The sequence below is a fragment of the Oryx dammah genome, unplaced genomic scaffold, assembly GCF_014754425.2.
Source record: "Oryx dammah isolate SB20612 unplaced genomic scaffold, SCBI_Odam_1.1 HiC_scaffold_18, whole genome shotgun sequence".
NCBI classification, from domain to species: domain Eukaryota; kingdom Metazoa; phylum Chordata; class Mammalia; order Artiodactyla; family Bovidae; genus Oryx; species Oryx dammah.
The window spans coordinates 42,674,164-42,700,950 of NW_024070202.1; the positions used below are offsets into that span (position 1 = coordinate 42,674,164).

Below are 26,787 nucleotides of genomic sequence, written 5' to 3' on the forward strand. Positions count from 1 at the left end.
ATTAAAGTCTCCCACTATTATTGTGTTACTGTTAGTTTCCCCTTTCATACTTGTTAGCATTTACCTTACATATTGTGGTGCTCCTATGTTGGGTGCATATATGTTTATAATTTTGTATCTTCTTCTTGGATTGATCCTTTGATCATTATGTAGTGTTCTTTGTCTCTTTTCATGGCCTTTATTTCAAAGTCTATTTTATCTGATATGAGTATTGCTACTCCTGCTTTCCTTTGACCTCTGTTTGCATGAAATATCTTTCTCCAGCCCTTCACTTTCAGTCTGTATGTGTCCCTAGGTTTGAGGTGGGTCTCTTATAGACAGCATATATAGTGGTCTTGTGTTTGTATCCATTCAGGCAGTCTTTGTCTTTTGGTTGGGGCATTCAACCCAGTTACATTTAAAGTAATTATTGATAAGTATGATCCTGCTGCCATTTACTTTGTTGTTTTGGGTTTGAGTTTATAAACCTTTTCTGTGTTTCCTGTCTAGAAAAAATCCTTTAACATTTGTTAGAGAGCTGGTTTGATGGTGCTGAATTCTCTCAGCTTTTGCTTGTCTGTAAAGCTTTTGATTTCTCCTTCATATTGAATGAGATTCTTGCTGGGTACAATAATCTGGGCTGTGGGTTTTTCTCTTTCATCACTTTAAGCATGTTCTGCCATTCCATTCTGGCTTGAAAAGTTTCTATTGAAAGATCAGCTGTTATCTTTATGGGGATCCCCTTGTGAGTTAGTTGTTGTTTTTCCCTTGCTGCTTTTAATATTTGCTATTTGTGTTTGATCTTCATTAATTTGATTAATATGTGTCTTGTGGTGTTTCACCTTAGGTTTATCTTGTTTGGGACTCTCTGGGTTTCTTGGACTTGGGTGGCTATTTCTTTCCCCATTTTAGGTAAGTTTTCAACTATTGTCTCCTCAAGTATTTTCTCATGGCCTTTCTTTTTGTCTTCTTCTTCTGGGACTCCTATGATTTGAATGTTGGGGCACTTAATATTGCCCCAGAGGTCTCTGAGATTGTCCTCATTTCTTTTAATTCCTTTTTCTTTTTTCCTCTCTGCTTCATTTGTAATTGTTTTTTAAAAGCCAGTCATTTTAAGTGGAACTGGGAAGCAGCTCTGATCTGCTCATAACCACAGAATTCTTTCTTTATTTAGGGAACAGTACTCTAAAACAACAGTGGTGCATGAAGTTCAGAAACGTACTAAGAACTGTGGTTAACATTTCAATGTCAACTTTGGTCAAGTTCAAGGATTGGGGTTGTGGGTATTGCAGGAAGAATAAATATATCATTTCTGTAGGGTAATATTTCTAAACATGCACACCTAAAACACACCCCTACAAGATAGTCTACAAAAATTGGGATTGAGTGACCACTAGACCTGACCACACCTATAATTAAGGCCATTATAACTCTAAAATAAAGAAAATTTTAATTTTTTTAACCCAATGATTCTCAAATTTATTTGACCACAGAATACTTTTTTCCCATATCTTAGTGATTAATATCTTCTGGAACAAATTTTAGATATTGTATTACTCTCAATATATATAGAGAAGAAAATACTTCACTTGTTCTTGTCTTTCTGTCAATAAGTCATAGTTGGCTGGATTTCTAGCTCTAGTACATGTCAACACAAAGTTTAAGTGTCAGAATTTATAATTTTATCTTGGATTATGGATGTTTAATCTTAACCTGACACTGAAAACCTGTGTGAATGAAAGGCAGTCATTTTGTCTACAAAGTAAACAAGACATAATATTAACTTTGTAATTTTTATATCTGACTTTCTAAAACTGCTCACTTTGTTAAAATTAAATCTTTAGATTTGGATCTTGATGGGGTCTCATAAATGTTTAAATTTACTGCTGGAGGTCATCTCATTCATTATTTGGTTTGTAATTCTTTCTTTCTCTTTCAGTTCGTCTACTTTATCTATCTTTACTCTGTTATGACCTTCATTTCCTGGAATCAGGCTTTGTTTTGTGCATTGGGAAGTCCAGGGAAAAATCCCTGAAAATACAGATGTGTTACAAATCTACCCTAGGATTTATGGTATTATATGAATGAAAGCTTGAGATCCTTGAACTTGCTCTAACTGCCTAAACTGTGCTTAATGGCTTTAAACAAAGAAGAGACAGCTGAAATCCCCCTCTGTAACCATGGCCACTGTGTATTCTTTAAATAGCATCCTCATATCTCCAGTTGTATAGAATAGATTATTAGTGGGTCACTGGTGGACAAAGATCATTGAGTCACAATCACATTGGAAACATACCCACTGTTTGACACATAGTGATTGGGGGAGGAATTGTGCAAAAGGACCAATGAATTAAATATCACTTCATTCCAGCTGTGTGAAAATATTCATGTCAAGTACACTATTTCAGCACTGGCTTCCTCAGATAGAGATAAAGATACCTGCTTTTGCTTTGCATATTTTGTAATGTTTTGAGATGAAATGGGATAGTTCATTTGAAAGTTCTGTAAGATTTTTACATGTGGTGTTTTATTTAATTTAGTTCACCCTAACTTACTGACTTGTCAAACTTTTATGTATCTTTTGATAGTTGAGAAAGTATGAATCATTTATGAGCTAACTATTCATGTTCAGATTTTCAGTTCTTCCTGCAAGTGCTCTGCACATATCTATTCATTACAAATGTCGGAGATATGGGTTCAATCTCTGGATCAGGAGGATCCCTGGAGTCGGAAATGGCAAACCACTTCAGTATTCTTGCCTGAGAATTCCGTGGACAGAAAAGCCTAGTGGGCTACAGTCCATGGGGTTACAAAGAGCCAAATACTACTGAGCAATTGAGCATACATTCATTACAATTTTCATTGTTTCTCACCATATATATTTCTATGGAAATAATTTAAAACTATTCTATTTACTGAGTTGACAAGAAAAATTGCTTATCAGTGTTTTAAATTCAAGCATTTTCTTACCACCAAATCTAAAGTGTATTTTCTCATATAATTTACAAGATTATAAATTGAGTTTCTATCACATTATTCTTTATATATGCATTTATGTTCAGAAAAGAAATTAACTAAATCCACATTGAATCCTAAGTTCTATGTTATTTGGAGGGAAAACTATTCTTAATCTCAAAAAAAAAGTACTTTCATTAACTAATTTAAAACTTGATTTAATGAGTAGTTATATGTTCTGTTTTACATACTTTATAATATCTTAAACCAATTTTGAGCTAAATTCCTGTGTACTTTATGATTTGGTTTAAACAGTTCTCTTTTGGAATTTACATAATTATGCCTTTAGCTGCTTTTATAAAAACTGAATGAAAGGTTATCCCTGAGATATTTTTATATTTTAATTTACTAACATTATTGTGCTGTCATGTTAAAGATGTTTGTGTGACATAAGGCAGCTATTTTACTAATATCAGGTAGCTAAACCTTATTTTAAAAATTGTTTAAGGACCAACACAAAAATATAGTATGAATCATATTAGAATGTTAATAGACTTTCACTGCTTTCATTCAAATATCTCAGAAAAGAAAAAACTCATTTTTTTGGCAGAGCAACAGTAATTCACCTTAAATGCCAGGGAAACATCACCTTTTTTCTTTATCTTATTTTTTTGGAATCTAGTGTTCATAAATGAGCATGTTTTTAGATAGGAGATATTCTAAAATGAATGCTGTATAAAAAGAATCACACACCTTTCTTTTTTTTTTTAATGTGGAGAAACATCTATAGAGGTGACTATTTCCCTTAAATAAGACTATGAGAGACAATTGTAGGACTTTAAAAAAATACCTGAGTGGTAATCATTAAGGTTTACATTCAAGACATCAGTCAAATTCCCGGTCTTCTCTAGACAGCTATTGGGTGCCCTAATTCATTTTTTAGGAGATTCATTTTTCTTGAAGTTGATACAAGATTAGATAAGAGTTTAATCTGGGGAGGCTGCCAGTTGTTATTGCCATATAATTATCCTTGGTATTTAAAAGTACTACTGAAGCATATATTCACCATAACCAAGACTCTAGTGAGTGGTTGTTTTTTATGTGCTTATGGGTTAGTATTGGGCTTCCCTGGTAGCTCAGCTGTTAAAGAATCTGCCTGCAGTGCAGGAGACCCCAGTTCAATTCCTGGGTAGGAAAGATCTGCTGGAGAAGGGATAGGCTACACACTCTAGTATTCTTGGGCTTCCCTTGTAGCTTAGCTGGTAAAGAATCCGCCTGCAGTGAGGGAGACCTGGTTTTGATCCCTGGCTTGGGAAGATCTCCTGGATAAGGAAAAGGCTACCCACTCCAGTATTCTGGCCTGGGTCACAAAAAGTTGGACACAACTGAGCGACTTTCATTTTCATGGTCAGCATTGAATTGTTTACATTTACCTGTTGCCATCTGGGCCAATGCTCTAGCTAATTCACAAGTTAGACAACTCATAGTGGAGATTTAATTCTAACTCCCTGGAGAAAGTTTCTTGTGTTTGTTTTACAATTTTAGTAATAGTTCTGCTCTGCCACAAAGACTGTGCATGATTATGTTCATCTTCCTAATGAGTCTGTACCTCTAAGCATTTGGGAAAAAAAGATAGGAACTACAAATTACATGGATTTCCAAATAGGAGATCTGGGGAAAAGGCTGAAGTACAAAAATAAATGACAGAATGATCTGAACAATTTGGCATTTTACCAACTTGGAAAATTTTTTGGTAAATATTGGAATTTATATAGAGGAAGTACAGGCTGTATATCTCCTCATCCACAGCCTGGATAACAGGTGGGTTGTTACATTGAAAAATAATTTGAAAAACCATTATGTTACATTTGAAAAGTCAAGTTTAAGCAAAATACCAATGTTTATTTTAAAGTAGAAAAAAAATTACTTATACAAAAGCCTTGATCTTCAGGCACTGTGACAACTCCATACATAAAATATTCACCTCTGAGGATTCATTAGTTTTAGATAGTAAGACCAGCAGTCTCTGTTTAGGCTAGATACAAGGACATAAGACTAGCAAGGAAACTATGATTGTTTGTTTAAATGTATCATTTATTTCCTAATCTCTTGCAGATCAATACTTTTGTAAAATACAATAAAATTAAGTTACTAGAAAAAAATTAGAATTCAAGTCCCATTTGGGTTTTGCTGATGTACTTTTATTAGATTTAAAACCCATAGAATCACATCAAAAATTGCTATAAATGTTTCATACTCTCAATTTCTGAACAGTATAAAGCAGTTCATTCACCATCACTTGGTTAAATATTATGCAGAACAGATCTAGGAGATCCAAAGGCTTGTTCCAATGTCTTTAATCTGTTATGACAAGTTATTATGCCCTATTCATAGAAAAACAATTAAACCACTACACTTTTCTTACCAACTCTTACCCTGAACACAATTTTGTCAATAGAAGTTAATTTTAACATTCCTTATGATAATTAATAATACACCAATGTAGATTTTAAACAATATTTGAAGTCCCTAAGTAATCGCCTCTGGATTATTGGTTCATGATTAAGGCAGTTTAACTGTTCCAAAGTTATAGAGCCAGACCTCCTGGAATGTGAAGTCAAGTGGGCTTTAGGAAGCATGCCTGTGAACAAAGCTAGTGGAGGTGATGGAATTCCAGTTGAGCTATTTCAGATCCTAAAAGACGATGCTGTGAAAGTTCTACACTCAATATGCCAGCACATTTGGAAAACTCAGCAGGGCCACAGGCCTGGAAAAGGTCAGTTTTCATTCCAATCCCAAAGAAACGCAATGCCAAAGAATGCTCATAATACCACACATTTGCACTCATCTTACACACTAGTAAAGTAATGCTCAAAATTCTCCAAGCCAGGCTTCTACAGTACGTGAACCATGAACTTCCAGATATTGAAGCAGGTTTTTAGTAAAGGCAGAGGAACCAGAGATCAAATTGACAACATCTTGAAAAAGCAAGAGAGTTCCAGAAAAAAATATATTTTTGCCTTATTGACTATTCCAAAGCCTTTGACTCTGTGGATCACCACAAACTGTGGAAAATTCTGAAAGAGATGGGAATACCAAACCACCTGACCTGCCTCTTGAGAAATCTGTATGCAGGTCAGGAAGCAACAGTTAGAACTCAACATGGAACAACAGAATGGTTCCAAATAGGGAAAGGAGTACATCAAGGCTGTATATTGTCACCCTGCTTATTTAACTTATATGCAGAGTATATCATGAGAAATGCTGGCTGGATGAAGCTCAAGCTGGAATCAAGATTGCTGGGAGAAATATCAATAACCTCAGATATGCAGATGACACCACCCTTATGGGCAGAAAGTGAAGAACTAAAAAGCCTCTTGATGAAAGTGAAAGAGGAGAGTGAAAAAGTTGGCTTAAGGCTTAACATTCAGAAAACAAAGATCATGGCATACAGTCCCATCACTTCATGGGAAATAGATGGAGAAACAGTGGAAACAGTGGCAGACTTTATTTTGGGGGGCTTCAAAATCACTACAGACGGTGACTGCATCCATGAAATTAAAAGATGCTTACTCCTTGTAAGGAAATTTATGACCAACCTAGACAGCATATTACAATCAGAGACATTAACTTGCCAACAAAGTCTGTCTAATCAAAGTTATGGTTTTTCCAGAAGTCATGTGAGAGTTGGACTATAATAAAAGCTGAGTGCCAAAGAATTGGTGCTTTTGAACTGTGGTGTTGGAGAAGACTCTTGAGAGTCCCTTGGACTGCAAGGAGAGCCAACCAGTCCATCCTAAAGGAAATCAGTCCTGAATATTCATTGGAAGGACTGATGTTGAAGCTGAAACTCCAATACTTTGGCTACCTGATATGAAGAGCTGACTCATTGGAAGGGGCCCTGATGCTGGGAAAGATTGAAGGCAGGAGGAGAAGACGACAGAGGATAAGATGGTTGGATGGCATCACCAACTCAATGGACATAAGTTTGAGTGAAGTCTGGCAGTTGGTGATGGACAGGGAGGCCTGGAGTGCTGCAGTCCATGGGGTCGCAAAGAGTCGGACATGACTGAGCAACTGAACTGAACTGAAGTGAAGGTATAGATTTAGTTTTCTTGTACATCTTACACACACACACACACACACACAAAACATACCCCAGTGTTTATTCCAAAATGTTTTTAACAAAAATAATACATGTTATAGAAGCAAACAAAAAGCTAGAACCAAAATGATTCTTTGAATTCAGTTTATAGAAAGACACACTTCACACAGGTCATCAAATAGTATAAAGTCTTTAGGTAATAAAACTGTGTACCCTCCTTGGATTAAATAAAATTACATTTTGAAACACATTTACTTATAGCCCATCACCTTCTGAACATTTTCAGTGTAGATAATACATTGAGAATTTCCGTGTGCAATATTTTTTTACTAGCACAGAAACAAAGACCAGGGAAAAAACAAAAATTCTGTCAATAGAACAGATTTAAGAACATCCTTCAATGATATGAGGTAATCAAGACTGGGCTTCAACAGTCTCCTTGCTTATAGTTTTTTGGATAAAACCATTTTTTTAAGAATTCATGCATTATCAGTTTTTACCATTTATTACAGTCATTCTTCATCACTGGGAGATAATTTGTCACATAGGCTGTTCTACCTGAGATTTTTTACAACTATGGAAATATTCTAAAGACTTTAGAATGTTTAAAGTTACTCTTTTGGCTGGTTACCTTTAATAATAAATGACCAACCAATGAAATTCCAATTTTCTTACCATATGCTTATTACTTCAAGTGTTAAATATTTTGTTTAGAAATTCTTTTATTTGACTAGCGTTCTTTGCTGCAGGCTTAATGTTAATAATAGATCCTCTAAAAGCTACAGATGGACTGTTTCTACTTCAAGATTTATATATATATTTAAAAAATTTAACACTTGATATTAAATTGATGGCTAAGAAATAAATTTAATCCTAAATTTGATGTTACACTTTCAGAATGGGTCATGTGTCCTGTAATCTTATTTTGATTAAAATCAAAGGAATGATAGAGAATATCTATTTAGCAAATACTGTTAAAGCCTGAAAAATTACAAACTAAAAATAATTGCATTTGGCATCCATTTTTCCTCATAATGATTCAGTGGGTCAAAATTTTTCATTTTTACTTAAAATAAAACTTTACTTCCAAATATCAGCTGGGGACTAAAATGATGCATTAGAATTGGTGCCGTTATTTTCTGGTACATTCTTGTAACATTATAGCAGGTTGCAAAATTAACTTTCTGTACAGTTTTATACCTTGCATTAATATCTTAAAGATAGTAAGGATTATTTTCAATTTTTAATTTATATTTGGTGGTTTTTTTCATAAAAATATTGTTGAAGATTGTTTTGGATGACAGATGTAACTCAACTTTTACAACAGGAAATAAAAAATATATTCATAAGTCACATATATTTTAACTTCAAAGAAATTTTTCTTGTAAAAATGTGCTTTGATTATAGGATAATTTTATTATTAATAGAATAAACTAAATATGCATTTTACATCAGGAAGCCTAATTCAGTAAATATTTTTTATATAGACATCTTTAATCAAAATAAAAAACTTGACCTCAAGATGCCACCAATTAGCAATTGTGGCTAAAATTTAGAGTTGCATAGTTTGTAAAAATTGCTAATTGCCCTTCATGATCTGGATATTAATTGAGCTCTCCATATGAATAAGCCACAGAGCCTGTTAAACATTTAATGTAGAAAAATTAGGCATTTTTGAAACATAGTGATATCTTATTATTATTGATTTATAGCATAGTCTCTCTAAAATGGCTTTTTATTTGCATGCATCCATTTTATTTTTTAATGAGCAAGTATTTATTGAAACCTACTATGTGTCCGGCTCTCTTGTGGAACTTACATTCTAAGGAATAACTTAGAAAATAAACAAGTAAATATGTCATATTTACATAATGGTAATTGTTATGTAAATAGTTGGGTTTGGAGGATAGTAAATGACAGGGATGGGGTTGTGGGTGATGTGCAAGTTTAAATGGGGCAAGGAGTAATATGTGAGCAGAAATATTAACCAAGTGCAACTGGCAAAGAGAAGGTAATTCTAAACATGATATTTAGGGCTGAGAGATTTGTTGCAGCTTCGTGATGATTTGTATCGTGCATAGGAAGAACATGATAGCTATCTGTAACATTTAACTTGCTGATAAGATGATAGTTGTTTAGAAAGAATGGTAGTGATTTATTGCCTTTCTGTTTCTGAGAGCCACTTGTGAAGGTAATCAGTGTTAAGTTCTGTATCATTATTTCAGGCTTTTGCAATTTTATCATGGACATGTGACTATAATATTTCCATTCAAACTATCCCTCAGTCCTATAAATGATCTAGGTCATATAAATTTAAAAGCATCATCCTAAAATAGATTTTGGAAAACTCTATTCTCAAGGAGAATTCTGTTCTGATTTCCTTGATTTTTAAGAGAAATATAAGGTCAGTTATTTAAGAGGGAGGCAAAGGCACCCCACTCCAGTACTCTTGCCTGGAAAATCCCATGGACGGAGGAGCCTGGTAGGCTGAAGTCCTTAGGGTCGCTAAGAGTCAGACTCGACTGAGCGGCTTCACTTTCCCTTTTCACTTTCATGCATTGGAGAAGGAAATGGCAACCCACTCCAGTGTTCTTGCCTGGAGAATCCCAGGGACAGGGGAGCCTGGTGGGCTGCTGTCTCTGGGGTCACACAGAGTCGGACATGACTGAAGTGACTTAGCAGCAGTAGCAGCTATGATAATATCACTCACATTAGATTCTTTCTTCTTTTAGCTTCTTTTGTGTCATCCATCCAACATGTAACTGTTACAGGTGGTCAGGTTGCCACACCCCTAAAAACAAAAGAAAAGGCCTTCTTGTTCCAACAGTTTAATCTCTGCCAATGTTGCCAACAATTTCTCAATCACTCAACTAGAGATCTTTTTGATGAAAACTTATTCTTCTTGGCCAAAGCCAAATACACTTCAGTCATCAAGTCCTGTGTACTCATGTTTTGTTTCCTCAAGTATTAAGCTCAGCATTTTGCATGCCAGAGCCTGAACCTGAAAGAAAGCTTTCTTTGGATCTAGTACCATGAGGGAGGAGACACACTTCTCTAGCAGGAATGGCTTTTTTATGGCCACTGCAAGGTGTTTTATAGGCTGCTTCATGTTTCACATGCAAAATAACCAGATGGCTCTGATGGGCTTCCCTGGTGGCTCAGATGGTAAAGAATCTGCCTGCAATCTGGGAGACCTGGGCTTGATCCCTGGGTCAGGAAGGTCCCTTGGAGAAGGGAAAGCTATCCATATCTCCTTTGGAGACATGCTTTCTTATGTGTCCAACCCTCTTTTCCCTTCTAGTTGCTTACTTATAGCATGGCAGAAACATTGCTCAGCACAGAAATTGCTCACCATAATTCTTTATACAAAAGCAAAAAGAATTTATCTCCCAATAGTCTGCTACTCTTCTACTCACTCCTAACCCATTCTTGCCCTGAGGAGTCTTTGACAAAGCAGCAAGAATTCCCACCATGTTACTTAAGCTGGGAGTGTTCTATATAACTCTTTTTTTTTTTTTTGCCTTGTCTTTTTATTTATTTATTTAAATTTATTTTTTATTTTACTTTACAATTCTGTATTGGTTTTGCCATACATTGACATGAATCCACCATGGGTGTACATGCGTTCCCAAACATGAACCCCCCTCCCACCCCCCTCTCCACAACATCTCTCTGGGTCATCCTCGCCTTCCAGCCCCAAGCGTGCCATATCCTGCATTGGACATAGACTGGCAATTCGATTCTTACATGATATTATACATGTTTCAATGCCATTCTCCCAAATCATCCCACCCTCTCCCTCTCCCACTGAGTCCAAAAGTCTGTTATACACATCTGTGTCTTTTTTGCTGTCCTGCATACAGGGTCATCATTGCCATCTTTCTAAATTCCATATATATGTGTTAGTATACTGTATTGGTGTTTTTCTTTCTGGTTTACTTCACTCTGTATAATCAGCTCCAGTTTCATCCATCTCATCAGAACTGATTCAAATGTATTCTTTTTAATGGCTGAGTAGTACTCCATTGTGTATATGTACCACAGCTTTCTTATCCATTCATCTGCTGACGGACATCTAGGTTGTTTCCATGTCCTGGCTATTATAAACAGTGCTGCGATGAACATTGGGGTACATGTGTCTCTTTCAATTCTGGTTTCCTCAGTGTGTATGCCCAGCAGTCTATGAAAGGAGGGTTTTGAGTTTTGAAGACCTGTCAGCCTAACTTGGAACTTTAGCCATTATTCCTCTGTTCCCTGGAAACATTGTTATACATGGCAGTGTGTGACAACACATTTCCAACATACCATGCATAATATATTTTAAGTGCCTAACTGATTTAAAAGTTGAGCCAAAGACATGATTATAATATACAGCATTATTTCTATAGGATAAACCATTATGTACTCCAAAATAAACTTCTAAAACATATTCTTCATCATTTGAAGTCAGCCATGTAACAGCTCAAATCACGTACCTAGAATTGCTTTAACTTCATTAGAAATGATCAATCCTCATAACATCTATGGAGGATATATTGTCTGTTCTTTGGAATGTCTTGTAAGGAATGTATTTTACTGTATTATCAAATGAGCTCATAAATAAAATTGTGGTTTCTTTTTAGTCAATTTGGCTAATGTGTCTATTCATGATACTTCTTACCATGAAGACATTTGCAGTGAACCATTTATCTTGTACCAGGTCACCCAGTAGTTTAAAGTTGAAGCGTGTTAGATAAAAATAAAATGAGAGAACTCACCTTGATTTTAGTTCTCAAAACACAAAATAATGTCAAATATTCACACTTCTCATCCTACTAGGTGGTGTTGGTTTAGTTTCTAAGTCCTGTCTGATTCTTGAGACCCCATGGACTGTAGCCCACTAGGCTCCACTGTCCATTGGATTTCCCAATCAAGAATACTGGACTGGGTTGCCATTTCCTTCTCCAGGGAATCATCCTAACCCAGGGAATCAAGCCCCTGTCTCCTGTATTGCAAACAGTTTCTTTACCACGGAGCCATCAGGGAAGCCCCTAATGCTGTTAAAGCCCTATCAGTTTTAGTCTTATTATGACCTATTTATGGGCTGGATGAAGCACAAGCTGGAATCAAGATTGCCAGGAGAAATATCAATAACCTCAGATATGCAGATGACACCACCCTTATGGCAGAAAGTGAAGAAAAACTAAATAGCCTCTTGATGAAAGTGAAAGAGGAGAGTGAAAAAGTTGGCTTAAGGCTTAACATTCAGAAAACAAAGATCATGGCATACAGTCCCATCACTTCATGGGAAATAGATGGAGAAACAGTGGAAACAGTGGCAGACTTTATTTTGGGGGGGCTCCAAAATCACTACAGATGGTGACTGCATCCATGAAATTAAAAGACGCTTGTTCCTTGGAAGAAGGAGCTGATGTTGAAGCTGAAACTCTAATACTTTGGCCACCTAATGTGAAGAGCTGACTCATTTGAAAAGACCCTGATGCTGGGAAAGACTGAAGGCAGGAGAAGAAGGGGATGACGGAGGAGGAGATGGTTGGATGGTATCACTAACTCAATGGACATGAGTTTGAGTAAACTCCGGGATTTGGTAATAGATAGGGAGGCCTGGCGTGCTGTAGTCCATGGGGTTGCAAAGAGTCGGACACCTCTGAGCAACTGAACTAAACTGATGACCTCTTTAAAAATATGATTTAAATATATGACTATATTTAATTTTTAGTTAACTTGTGGATATCTTACTAATATTAAACTAATTAGGATCAAATATTCAGTTTTTAAAATACTATTCACATGTTCCCTTTTAGTTTTATACTATAAATGAATGTGTACCTGGTATGAGTTTATTCTATCTTTTTAAAAATTAATGTGACTCAGTTCTTAAATTGGATTTTCTAAGAATGAAACAATTGTGATATTTTATTACTGCATTAAAAAAAATTACACTTCAGTTTTAAAATAAAATTTAAAAGACAGTAAACTAAGACTCTAAATTTTAAAAAGTAAACTGCCTGCTAATTTATGTTTTGAACAATAGTTTCTTTTTTTGACCTTAATAATTTTATGTAGAAACTTTAGAGCTTTGGGGTTCCCTGGTGGCTCAGGTAAAGAATCTGCCTACAATGCAGAAGACCTGGATTCATTCCCTGGGTCGGAAAGATCCCCTGCAGAAGGGAAGGGCGACTGACCAGTATTCTTGCCTGGAGAATTCAATGGACAGAAGAGCCTGGTGGCCTTCTTTGCCCATGTAGTCGCAAAGAGTTGGCCACAACTGAGCAACTAACACTTCCATGGTTTATTAAACTTCAGTAGTTTCAAACCCACACTTAACTATCCTAATAGATGTTTTATTAGTAACTTACAGTGGTATAACTTCTGGTTTATAAATTGAATTTAGGTCAGATTCATTTTTGGTCACGTGTGTTTTTTTTTTTTCTTATTAGTTGAATCTTGCTTTTTATAAAGAACATCTAACATTTAAGAGTTACACAAGTCTACTCTCTCAGTTCATCCCAATCTCTCCTTCCCTCACTGTGTCCCTAGTCCATTCTCTAGGTCTGTGAAAGATAGCTGTGAAATATATACATTACCCATTTGTAAAATAAATGGCTACTGGGAAATTGCTGTATAACACAGGGAGCTCAGCCTGGTGCTCTGTGATGATTTAGAGAGGTGGGATGGGGAGAAGGGAGGCTCAACAGGGAGGAAATATATGTATACTTGTAGCTGATTCATATTGTTGTACAGCAGAAACCAACCCAGCATTGTAAAGCAATTAGGTTCCAATTAAAAATAAAATTTTAAAAAGAAAAAAAAGGTTAGGCAAATCAAGGAAATCAGTAGACAATGCCGTTCCTAGATGAAACTAGCCGTCTTGAGATATTATAGAAAATTTAGATGCACCTGAGTTTGCTTTCAAGTATATCCTGTCCTTTACATTTCTTCATTGTAAAATTTTGAGTAATGCATGTATAGCACCTAGCACAATGCCAGGAAAAGAGTAATATTCATTTTCCCTTCCCCATGGGAACCTATAATCATAATTATAAGAACAACTCTAATATTTACTTTGAGACTGAGGCTAACAATGAAAAATGAAACTCAATATCCCATCTGTACAATAGTGGGGGAAGGAAATGATTAAAAATAAAATCATTTTCAGTAGAACTGCAGAATATTATAAGCCACTTACAATTCTCTTTCATTTTTTTCTGAAATATCAATTATTCTCTCTGGTTTTGAATCTCCTAATGATCTGCAACTGTTTAATATATTTTTGTCTCTTTTATTTTTGCATTTCTTATACAAAATATGTGATACTACTGAAATTTTGAAGAAAAACCACACACAAAGATATAAAATCATAATTAAAAGATTGACTGAACTCTCTAATATTGTGATTAAAGCATGGAATTGTTACAAATTTTCATATAACTAAATGTTTTCAACTATGAAAAGTAATTAACCATGGCATTGGTAATGAGTTATCAAGGGCCTTATATTTGTGCTTCTCTTTAAAATAGGCAAAGGAGAATTATTAGGGGAAGAATTATTTTACTGGCTCATAATTTATAAAAAAAAATGAGTATAGATCAAATGAATTCAGTAATTGTGTATAAAACTCTAGTCACCTGAAAATGAGATGGGTCTCTAGATCATCAGAAACCAAAGCACAATTTTTCACCTAAAAAGGGGATGGAGCCTGTCCCAGTAGACTGGATTAAATATGTCTGTCACTTACTGTGTGGCTGTGGATCTTAAAAGAGCCAAACAACTTTCTGTGATTTATTTATTCATTTTTGAGATGAGCCAGCTGAAACTATTCCTAAAAAAGGAACATAGCAACAAAGCCTTGTACTTTCCTTTCTCTTCAACCTCCTCACCATCTAATAAATTAACATAAAATAAACTTGCAGTCACTAGTGGAAAGACATATCCTGAGGCAAATGGATAGATTTTTTTCCCCCTTCTTCCAATTCCTTACAGATTGCTTTACTTGATTATTTCACTAATAGTTTGACAATGAGAATATGTGAAATCAATTTTCTGTTGATCACCTTAGCTTCCTGGACAATTCAGATGATTTAAAAAAAATGTCAAATGGAGATTATCCACTGGGGTTATCCTTTTTCTCTTTTTTTAAAAATTGAAGTATTCTTGATATTTCATATTATATGTTATAAGCATGAGTTATCCACAACTTTTAAAGATTGTCTTCCATATATAGTTATTATAAAATATTGCCTATATTCCCTATGTTGTACAATATATCCTTGTAGTTTGTTTTATATCTAATAGAGTATACTGCTTAATCCTATACCCCTGTATTGCCCCTCCTCAATTCCTTCTTCTCACTAGGAACCACTAGTTTGTTCTCTATATCTTTGAATCTGCTTCTTTTTTGTTATAATCATTAGTTTGATGCATTTTTTTTAGATTCCACATAAAAGTGACGTTATCAGCATTTGTCTTTTTCTGCCTTACATATTTCACTTACTATAATGATCTCTACCTTCATTCATGTTGCTGGAGATGGAAAAATTTCATTCTTTTTTATGGCTGAATAGTATTATAGTTGAGGCTTCCCTGGTGGCTCAAATGGTAAAGAATTTGTCTGCAACGCAGGAGACCTAGGTTGGGAAAATCCCCTGGAGGAGGGCATGGCAACCCACTCCAATATTCTTGCGTGGAGTATTCCCATGGACAGAGGAGCCTGGTGGGCTGCAGTCTCTGGTGTCACAAACAGTTGGACACGACTGAGCAACTAACCATAGCACAGCGCACAGTATTACATTTTATACACACACACACCACACCACACCACACCACATCTTCTTTATCCATATGTTGGTGGATACTTAGGTTGCATCCGTATCTTGGCAATTACAAATAATGCTGCTGTGTTTTCTATGTCTTTATTTCTAATGGACTATAACTAGTTATCTATAATTATACTAACAAAATAATTTTGTTGATTGCCCCCAAAAAAACCAAAATATAAGAAATATTTAGTAAATAGCTTATGAAAATATAGAAGTTGGGTCTAGCATAAACTTTATTTGGTTCTACAAATATTGTTTTGGTAGAATGTTTGGGTCTCTTACAAAGGTGAAGATCCTAAGCTCTTATCGTGAAAGATTGGGACTTTGCAAAATAATTAGTTCACGAAGGTGGACCTCTTATGAATGAAATATGTACCCACATAAGAAAAAACACTAGAGAGCTGGTTTCTCTCTTGGTGGTAAGAGGATACAGGGAGAAGTGGACCCTCTGCAGACCAGGAAGCATACCCTCAGCTTCTTTGATCAAGATCAGTTCTTTGATCTTGGACTTCTTGGGTTCCAGAACTGTGAGAAATAGCTATTTATTGTTTAAGTCACCCAGTCTAATTGTATTCCGTTGTAGCAGTAAAAACTGACCCACCTTTAATACGTACAAATAATGAGACCCAGAAATGATTAAAGGATTTGTGCAAGATCACTCAATGAGTAAGTGCTGGAGTGGTAATTAAAGCTCAGTTTCCAAATCTCTAATCTAGCATTCTGTCCACTTGTCCATTTGTGATTTTATTCAGTAAACATTTCCGGGTCTCATATATTAAGAAGGCACTGCTTTAGAGACCAAAGTGAGGAGAGAGGAGAAGACCTCAAATAATTAGGAAATTCCCTGTCCCAGCAAGCTTAGAGTTTAATATATAACTTAAAGCAGATCCACTAGTTACGTATGGTCTATTAGAATGTACAAGTTGTTTAAGAAAGAGGACCAGGATATGGAAGTTCAAAAAACAAAGACTGCTGGCCAAAATATCACAAAGTATGCCAAGGCAAGGATAATTTTAAGCTGAAGAATGAATATGAATTAAACCAGTAGTATCCGAAGGAAGGCTTTCTTATCCATAATGTTTCTTTAGTAGAAAACAACAAAGGGAAAGTGGGAGAAATTGACTAGAAAAACATAGGAAAGGGGCAATTCTGTATGTCCTGGAAGCAAAAGTGATGGGTAGACTTTTCAAGGTGCTGCTTTCAGGATCTATTCATTTGCATTCATATCCTTGTCTTACAAAGACAACTTCTAGGGACTTCCCTGGTGGTGCAGTGGCTAAGACTCCATGCTTTCCATACAGGGGACTAGGGTTCAATCTTTGGTCAGGGAGCTAGAGCCCACATGCTGCAACTGAGATTTTGCATGCTGCAACTAAATATCCCATGTACTGCAGCTAAAACCTGGTACAGCCAAATAAGTAAGAAGAAATGAATAAACATATTTTAAAAGACAGCTTCTAGAAAAGAAACTTTAATGGATAAGAGAGAACAGGGAAAAGTGACTACAGGTCTAACTACATTATACAGAATATGAGAGATACATAACTTGAAAAGTGAAATCAGGGTGCTGTTACCAAAGAAGGTATTATAAAGGTAAAGCAAAAACATTTCTGTTGTTCAGTCACTAAGTTGTGTCTGAGTCTTTGTGACCTTTAGCACCCCAGGCTCCTCTGTCTTCCACTATCTCCTGGAGTTTGCTCAAATTCATGTCCACTGAGTCAGTGATGCTAACTTGCCATGTCGTCTTCTGCTGCTCCCTTCTTCTTTTGTCTTCAGTCTTTCCCGGCATCAGGGTCTTTTCCAATGAGTTGGATCTTCATGTCAGTTGGTCACAGTATCAGGGCTTCAACTTAACCATCAGTCCTTCCAATGAATATTCAGGGTTGATTTCTTTTAGGATTGACTGGTTTGATCTTGTAGTCCAAAGAACTCTCAAGAGTCTTCTCCAGAACAACCGTTTGAAAGCATCAATTCTTTCAAAAGTACAAACGTGCAAACAAAAATCAAATGCCCACTTCAGGATTTTATGGAGTGTAAAGGAAAAAAATGAGTTATGGAGAAGGAAATATAAGGTCAATAGAATGTTAGAACAGGCTCATTTGGCTGAAACACAGGATGAGTAAATGACAAAATGAACCAGACTTTGACTTGCTGGTCATCTCCACCTTTACTTGCCAGTCATCTCCACTTTCTTCTTCATACACACACAGCACTGTCCTAATCAGTGAATTACTCTCCCTAGCTTACAAATTTTTAAGGGGCATGATTTGAGAAGCATTTGACTCAAGGGACGGAAAATTTGAGTCAACCATCCTGCCCACAAATGAGTAGTGGGGCTACTCTTGCCAGCTAGTAGCAACCAGACTCTTGGCACATGTATTATACAGCCTGGTGTATTTCTTCTTCAACCTTAGGAAGACTGCTACATGACTAGAACAAGCCGTTTTTCTTAAGGAATATGCCAAGGAGTTTCTGTCCATTTGAGCTAAGTTGCAAATCTTCTTCCTTTGCTACCCCTATCTAGGCATTCAAGTAGTAGAGGGAACAGAGCAGTTGTACCGGGGACATTTCTGAAAAGTATAGAAACTGTGAGAGGCATGCCATTTTCAAGTTGTAACATTTAGAGTTTTCTCCTCAAATAATCCACTGGAATTGCTCCCTGATTCTTCTCCCACTCCCCACCCCATCTTTGCTCTGAACCCAGTGCCAAATAATTTGTGTGAGCTTCACTTTCTTTATTTGCAATATGAAGAATTTGGATTAAGTTCTTTCCCCAGGGTTCTTCCTAGGTCATACTTTGATATCAGATTGAAAAGCTTGTCTGGGCTCTGCTGAGAAGATACCTGACTGCTTTGGGCTAAGAATTTTTGTCTTCAGACTGTAGATTATGAGAATTAGGTACATGTTCCTTAGAAGCAGAATCATAGGCTTCATATTTTCCCCATATGTCTTATTGACAAATATGTAATTTGAGAAGGTAGTATATATTTTAATCTATTATTTTATTTTGTAAAATAAAGGAAATAATTTTTGGTTAAGTGAAATAACTCAATTTTTTTTTAAGAGAAGAGTAAAATGGCTAAAGTATGCAATGGTATGGTGAGCTTGATAGTGCTAAGCTGACAGAATGATTGATGCAGGTATTCTATAAGCTACCAGATCTAGGTAGGTCAGATCTGGTCTAGGTCATTTGTCATTACTAACAAATGACAAAAAACAGAAAGTCTAAAAATGATAATAATAAAACCAAAAATTATATCTAGGGCAAATAAGATAGCAGATTATTTTTTTATTTTCATTATATATAACATTTCTTAAGAATCAATATCAGGCACTCTATTTTTTAGTTTGCTTTAAAATGTTTAGTTATATACCTAAAATCAGATACTCTTAAGATACAGGCTCTATTTTTCAGCTCAGACATTGCCCAATATCTGTTGCTTAATCCTTCTTTAATTGAAATGTCTAATTAACAAAAAGATGCCTTTAAAAGTATATGTATTTTATATATACATATGTACACAAAACTTTTCTATTCATGCAATTTATTGATTGGGATCATGTATAATTGCAGGTAACCAAAACCATAATAGTTTTAAGAAATGAGTATTTACTTTTTCTCTTATAACACAATATTCTAAGCTATGTAGTTAATATTTTAGCTGCTCAGTGAAGCCATTAAAGACCCAGGCTGTTTCTAACTTTTACTACAGTATCTTTAGCATGTTGGATTTTCCCCTTCTCCAGCTCTCTTTGTGGTTTGTGATCAGAATATCAAGTCTACCAGAGAGAGAAGAGTCCTGGAAGTCCCAAACAGGAATACCCAGTCTAGCCAAAATGAAATGGATACAAAGGGTCTTGATATCAGATATAAGTTTTAGTTTAATGAATAAAGAAACCCCCTCCTTCTGTGTTAGGCCTCAATGGCCAGGACAGAGATGCTGGAAGCTGCAAGGGCAGCTCAAGAGGTAGAGAACTAGACTGTCTGATGGTTTCAGACCACCATGATCCATGTCCTGGGTCTGAAATTCATGTTATAGGCCTGCAACTAAACTGGCTCTAAATAAAAAAGAATAGAGAAAATATTGGGTAGACAACCAGCAGAATTTTTCATAATAAGGATAGTGGGTAAATACTAATAAAATTGCCTTATCTGAAAGATGCTCTGATAAATTGTGAAGGATGATGAAGTATTAGCAAAATATGAGGCCGAGAAAGACCTTCCAAAACAAATGTGACAATTCATTTTAGTTAATGGAAGAAAATTTATATTAATTCTCAGAAACTTCTTCAGATTTTTCCATGGAAAAAATAGATAGAGCCCAGTCCCTGAATGAATAGATAACCATTTTTGTTATTGTTTTCTTAGGTAAGTAAACTTTTGAGACAACTTGTTGTTGTTCAGTTGCTCAGTTGTGTCTGACTCTGTGACCCTGTAGGCTGCAGCATATCAGGCTTCCCTGTCCTTCACTATCTCCCAGAGTTTGCTCAAACTCATATCCATTGAGTTGGTGATGCCATCCAACCATCTCATCCACTGTTGCCCCCTTCTCCTCCTGCCCTCAATCTTTCCCAGCATCAGTGTCTTTTCCAATGAGTTGGCTCTTCACATCAGGTGACCAAAGTATTGAAGCTTCAGCATCAGTCCTTCCAATGAAATAGTCAGGGTTGATTTCCTTTAGGATCGAGTGGTTTGATATCCTTGCTGTCCAGGGGACTGTCAAGAATCTTCTCCAGCACCACAGTTCAAAAGCATCAATTCTTTAGTGTTCACCCTTCTTTATGGTCCAACTCTCACATCTGTACATTGCTATTGGAAAAACCATAGCTTTGACTATACCGGCCTTTGTTGGGGAAGTGATGTCTCTGGTTTTGAATACGCTGCTAGGATTGTCATAGCTTTTCTTCCAAGGAGCATGCGTCTTTTAATTTCATGACTTCAGTTACCATCCGCAGGGATTTTGGAGTCCAAGAAAATAGTCTTTCACTGTTTCCATTGTTTCCCCATCTATTTGCCATAAAGTAATGGGACCGGAGTCCATGATCTTAGTTTTTTGAATGTTTAGTTTGTTTAGTTTGAATGAGCCAGCTTTTTCACTGTGGTCTTTCACCTTAATCAAGAGGTTCTTTAGTTGTGACTGCTAATGTGGTATTTTTGTAGTAGAAGAACTGGTTTAAATTGATAATATATTTTCAGGAGCCAAGTCTCATCTTGGACTACAAAATTTGAGCTTATCCATGTTATATTAGGCGAATGATTCTAGCCTACTTTAGTGGACAGACTACATCTGTTGTTCTACAGTTAGCATTTTTTCAGGCTGCCAGAAAGGATCTCATCACTTTACATGCCCCACATATTTGGTTCAGTTCATCACTCAGTCGTGTCCAACTCTTTGCAACCCCATGGACTGCAACAGGCCAGGCCTCCCTGTCCATCACCAACTCCCAGAGTTTACTTAAACTCATGTCCATTGAGTCGGTGATGCCATCCAACCATCTCATCCTCTGTCATTCCCTTTACCTCCTACCTTCAGTCTTTCCCAGCATCAGGGTCTTTTCCAATGCCCCATACATAGTAGACAGAAAGAAAAGAGAAGAGAAGTACAGTTGCTGAAAGACCTCTAGACTCATAACTAGGCAGAAGAGAGTTGAGAAGAGTCAAGAATGGTGATTGCTCAACAGCTGTGTTGAATTAGCAAGTGTAGCCCTGTTCTTCTGACTATGAAAGACCAAGGAAGGAAAACAGAAATTCGGGATATCTTGTTTTGATTAATTCACTGTGATGTCAGTAAGTCCAAGACCTACAGAAATGCAGGGCATTTGGAGATACAAACAATAGATAATCGATATTGTGATGGTGGTTTCCAGTTACTTTCATTTCTGATTGTTCCACTGTTTTGATTGAAAAAAAATGATTTTGAATTTGGAAAATAATATGTGCAAGCATTCTGGATGTAATATTTATGTGCATTTTATAAGCAATAAGTTTTCCTGTCACTTGTTTTCTGCTATCATATTGGGTAGAAAAATAAATTGAGACTACTGACTAAAATATATGAGAAACACTGAAGACTAGGAATTTTGATAGTTCAGTTAAAAATACTATTGGTTTCCTTACCTAATGCCCAGCTTGTTTGATGCAAGGAGATCCAACCAGTCTATCCTAAAGGAGATCAGTCCTGGGTGTTCATTGGAAGGATTGATGTTGAGGCTGAAACTCCAACACTTTGGCCACCTGATGTGAAGAGCTGAATCATTGGAAAAGACCCTGATGCTGGGAAAGATTGAGGGCAGGTGGAGAAGGAGACAACAGAGGATGTAGATGGCTGGATGGCATCACCAACACAATGGACATGGGTTTGGGTGAACTCCGGGAGTTGGTGATGGACAGGGAGGCCTGGCATGCTGAGGTTCATGGAATCACAAAGAATCAGACATGACTGAGCAACTGAACTGAACTGAACTGAACTGATACTCAAAATTACTTCTATACTAATAATAAATTCTAAAAATACTTAAAATCTTTCAAACATTACAGTTTTAAAACATCTATTCATATTTTATACAACAGATGCATTACTTTTATTCATTTTGTAAAGATAGTAAAACATTAATTTTGGTCTAATTCTTTTTTTTTAACTTTTTATATCACCCTACTTATCCAAATCCAGAGTAACTAACTTTAAATAACTTAAAAATCTTTTTAAAACTTGAAGACATACTGAGTGAAACAAGCCAGTCTCAAAAGGGCAAATAACATAGATTTCTCTTGTATAAGTTACGTAGAGTAGTCAAATGTATAAACAGAAAGACTAGGGGAAAGCAAATGTGGGAAGTTAAAAAAATAAAAAAGTTCTTTTTAGCCATGCAATGAGATATACTATGACATTTCGTATATATTCTGTTCAAGAGGGATATGTGTCTTTTGCTGTAATACAGACCATTCTAAATGAAAAATGAAAGAGTGCATGTAAAACACTGAGCACTGACTTGGTGGATAATTATTATCTTAGTAAATGTTATCTTTTTTTAGTATGGGTGATAAATGTTTCAGAAGGTCAAAAGAGCAATGTGAGATAATGCAAGTTTTACAGGAGTTCCTGAGTATGTTTATGATAGAATCAAATTACTCACTTATTTTCCAACTGTATCATTCTAGGAGGAATTGTTGATAAGGATCTTCGTCACTACCTCAACTTACGATTTCAGAAGGGTTCTGTGGACCATGAACTTCAGCAAATTATTCGTGACAACCTCTACCTCCGCACCGTGCCATGTGAGTAACAGGCGATGTTATTTTTTACTATAGTAATAGATAAATGGTCAGTTATATATTTATTGTTTAATTTAAAAGAGAAGTTAAATTTCACTGATTTTTTAAATGATAGACTTTGAAATAGACAATTTATTTGAGATATGGATGTTATAAGTGCAAAAGCTTATAACTGCAGTTGTGTGATTTATGATGATGTCAGATCCAGAAGAGACTTGTGATTTTCAAGCCATAAAAACTAACTTACTTCTCAAGTTGATATTGAGAAATATTAGTTCCAGTCCATGATGCTGAAGATTTCAATGTCTTGGGTAGAAGTCCACACAGGGAGACAAAGAATGCAAATCCAATTCATTAGTTAAACAAGCTATTTTGTAGCTAGAATCTGCACAGTAACTGCCAATATCGTCACCAGTTTGCAGCAGAGAGGTCTTACAAGTTAAAAGGAAATTATGCATCGGAAAGTAAAAAATGTTCTGTAGCTCTGAGAAAGTGATGACATTGTGTGTTGGGCAGAAATGTCTTGTACATAGCCTACAGAAATTCACAACAATCCCTGATTAGGTGCTACTTCAAAAGAGAGGAATTAGTAAAATGATAAACTTTACAAATCAACTTTTTATACCTGCTTTAGTTAATTTTATAATCTTCTGTTTACTTTAGAACAACTCAAGGACTTTTCAAGCCAGATAATAGGTTATAAATAGGTATCAAAGTCAATTTCTCTCAAGGTAGATTCTATGACCTTTGGAAATTTTTCAGTCTCTCCGGAAACTGATCAGTGGGTGTTGTTTATGTTCTTTCATTTATTTTTTGTTGTTAAGTTGCTAGGTCTTGTCCGACTCTTTGCAATCCCATGAACTGTAGCCCACCATGCTTCCCTGCCCATGGGATTTCCCAGGCAAGAATACTGGATTGATGAGTTGCCACTTCCTTCTCCAGGGGACCTTCCTGGCCCAGAGTTTGAATCTGAGTCTACTGTATTAGTCCGCAGATTGTTTACCACACAGTCACCAGGGAAGTCCTCCTTTTGTTTTAGTTTTGTTTTAAACTGTAATAAACTCAAAGATGGGGTCTCTGAAAGGTTGATATTAAAGAAAGAAAAACTTGGCTGGAATAGATGAAACAAATAATCCATATATATAGTTTCTAGGATTTAACTACTAGAACTATGTAGAAGATATGGATTAAGGATGACTATACTGAAAAAATGAAAACACACAAAGAAGTAAAATGGATAATTCAGCATCCATTTAGCCTACACACACCTTAGGAAGGCTAGACCCTTGCCATTGTTAGTACTAAATGCTCATCAAAACAAAAATGCTATGGCACCACTATCAGATATTCCTAGATTCAAATGCTTATTGACTGACGTCCTGTCGGTCCAAATGCTATTTCTGTCAGTGTGTGTTAGTCAAATGAATAGATTTTTGGACTCTTGCTTTAAAACTAGGAGTAGAGAAAAGTGCATTCTTGACCTTGTAAGTTTGACATTAGAGTGATGGGCAGAGGAAGATAGATTAAAGTAAGTGACTGAACTATTTATAAGGAAATGAGTGGATGCATTTTCAAAGCTGTGATGTTGTCAGTACAGACATGTGAATTTATCTTCTGTGACATAAAAGAAAGGAGATCTGAAATACAGAATAAAGAATCCAGGTACTTTATTATATTTAAAAGCTGAGGAAGATAGATAAGAGGCTGACATTCAATAATACTTGTAGTCCTTGCTAAGGTGATGACATAAATAAGAACTTGTAATTAAATGTGAAGATAATAGAAGTAAGTTTTGCATTAGTTCATTAACTTCTTAAATAAGTCATCTCTCTTTAAAGTACCCAAAAAATACTATGATGGAAAAATAAATATAGGAGTAAAATAACTAGGCTTATATGAGTAAACATAAAGGGGTTTGTGATATGATTTTTGTACAAGGTCATAAATTGAATTTCTAATTCAATTAGAAATCCTTGAATAGCTCCTATAAAGGAGATGATTAGAAACTTAATGAATCTGAATATTATGATTTAACAATTTGGATTTGTAGCCAGTACTCCTAATATCCGATTATACCATTCACTAACAATGCTCTTAACTTGGCATAAAAGTGAAAAAAAAAGCATCTAAGACAGATCTGATTCTAATTTATATTTTCTATGATTACTTCACACTGATGAACTGGATCTGGACAATCCACTAGCTTCACTCAGTATACTTTTAATGAAATGTTCAGGTATGTACAAAGTGTATGCAGCAAAGATGTGTCAATAGTGTGAAACATTCAGCTGTTGTTTAGGAATTTATGTGTGCATTCAATATACCAATTGAGTTTGAGTATGGAGTGACATTCATTACATATTCTTAGAGTCAAGTAATTCTCATTGGTTTTCATGTATCCAGAACCATAATAATTAGGAACTTATATTACTGTGGAGCTTATCTCTGCCTTTATTCGTGTATTCATTAATATGATACCTCTTGTTTAATTTACTAAGAGGAATAGGTCATGGAAACAAAATTATTAACTTCAAACTATGTTTGGGTGGTTTAACTTTTTTATAAGGTGAGACTCAGTAATTCTGTTTACTGCCACCACATTACTCCGCCATCACCAACTATAACTAGTAAGAAAGGAGCAAAGTCTTGGAGCTGTATTTCCTTGGTGCCTAGTGAATAAGAGAGAGTTCTAGGGTGAGGGCTACAGAGACTCCATTCTCTCTATGCACACAAATGTACTGGTCCAAATCTTAGTGTGAACAGTTTAGCTTTTTTACCTCCTTCTGAAGGACATCTGGACCTGGCTACTGGCTGATTTCTGATCTAAACATGGGAGAGAGGTTGTCAGTCTAACTCTCTGCTGGGCCTTAATTATTGAGGCATATAATATAAAATCCCATCAGTCTGTTCTCTGCCCCATAAACAAGGGTTGACTGCATTTATCATTTTTATTTTGTCTTCCCAGAACTTTATCTCTGAACATAATGTCTCAAAATATATGTTTTAAATCTGTGTCTCTAGGCATGGAAGGCAGGACTTAGTTATGGAGATAAGACTGTTTGGCATACAGTGAGCCTGAGTGCTTACTTATACTCACAGGCCCATACATACATGAGTACACACACACACACACACACACACACTTATGAGATCAGTTGATCATCTTCTAAATTGAGTTATGTAGAAAAGATCCTTAGGAACTGACTGTATATTTTCTGTAGAATAAAAGCCAGTCATTTGATTCTTATCTATTAAAGACCTAACCTTGTACCCAAATGTACTTAGATATTTAGTTGCTAACTGTACAATTTTTTTAGAATCTTCCCTGGTGGCTCAGATGGTAAAGAATCTGCCTGCAATGTGAGACACCCAGGTTCAATCCTTGGGTTGGGGAAATCCCTTGGAGAAGGGAATGGGAACCCACTCTAGTATTCTTGCCTGGAGAATCCCACGGACAGAATAGCCTGGTGGCCTACAGTCTATAGGTTGCAAAGAGTCAGACATGACTGAGCCACACACACACACACACTCATGAGATCAGTTCATCATTCTTTCAAATCGAATTATATAGAAAAGATCCTTAGGAACTGACTCTATTTTTTGTAGAATAAAAGCCAGCCACCTGATTCATATCTATTAAAGACCTAACTTTGTAC

General features: G+C 35.8%; 1 protein-coding gene across 1 annotated transcript in view; it reads left to right on the top strand.

The window, feature by feature from the left end:
• MAGI2 (membrane associated guanylate kinase, WW and PDZ domain containing 2) overlaps window positions 1-26,787 on the top strand; it is a 1,493,747-nt gene that overhangs the window by 406,191 nt on the left and 1,060,769 nt on the right. Inside the window, exon 2 of the mRNA XM_040260742.1 lies at window positions 23,018-23,134. Coding sequence (XP_040116676.1) covers window positions 23,018-23,134 — 117 coding nt within the window. The remainder of the gene's footprint in view (window positions 1-23,017; window positions 23,135-26,787) is intronic.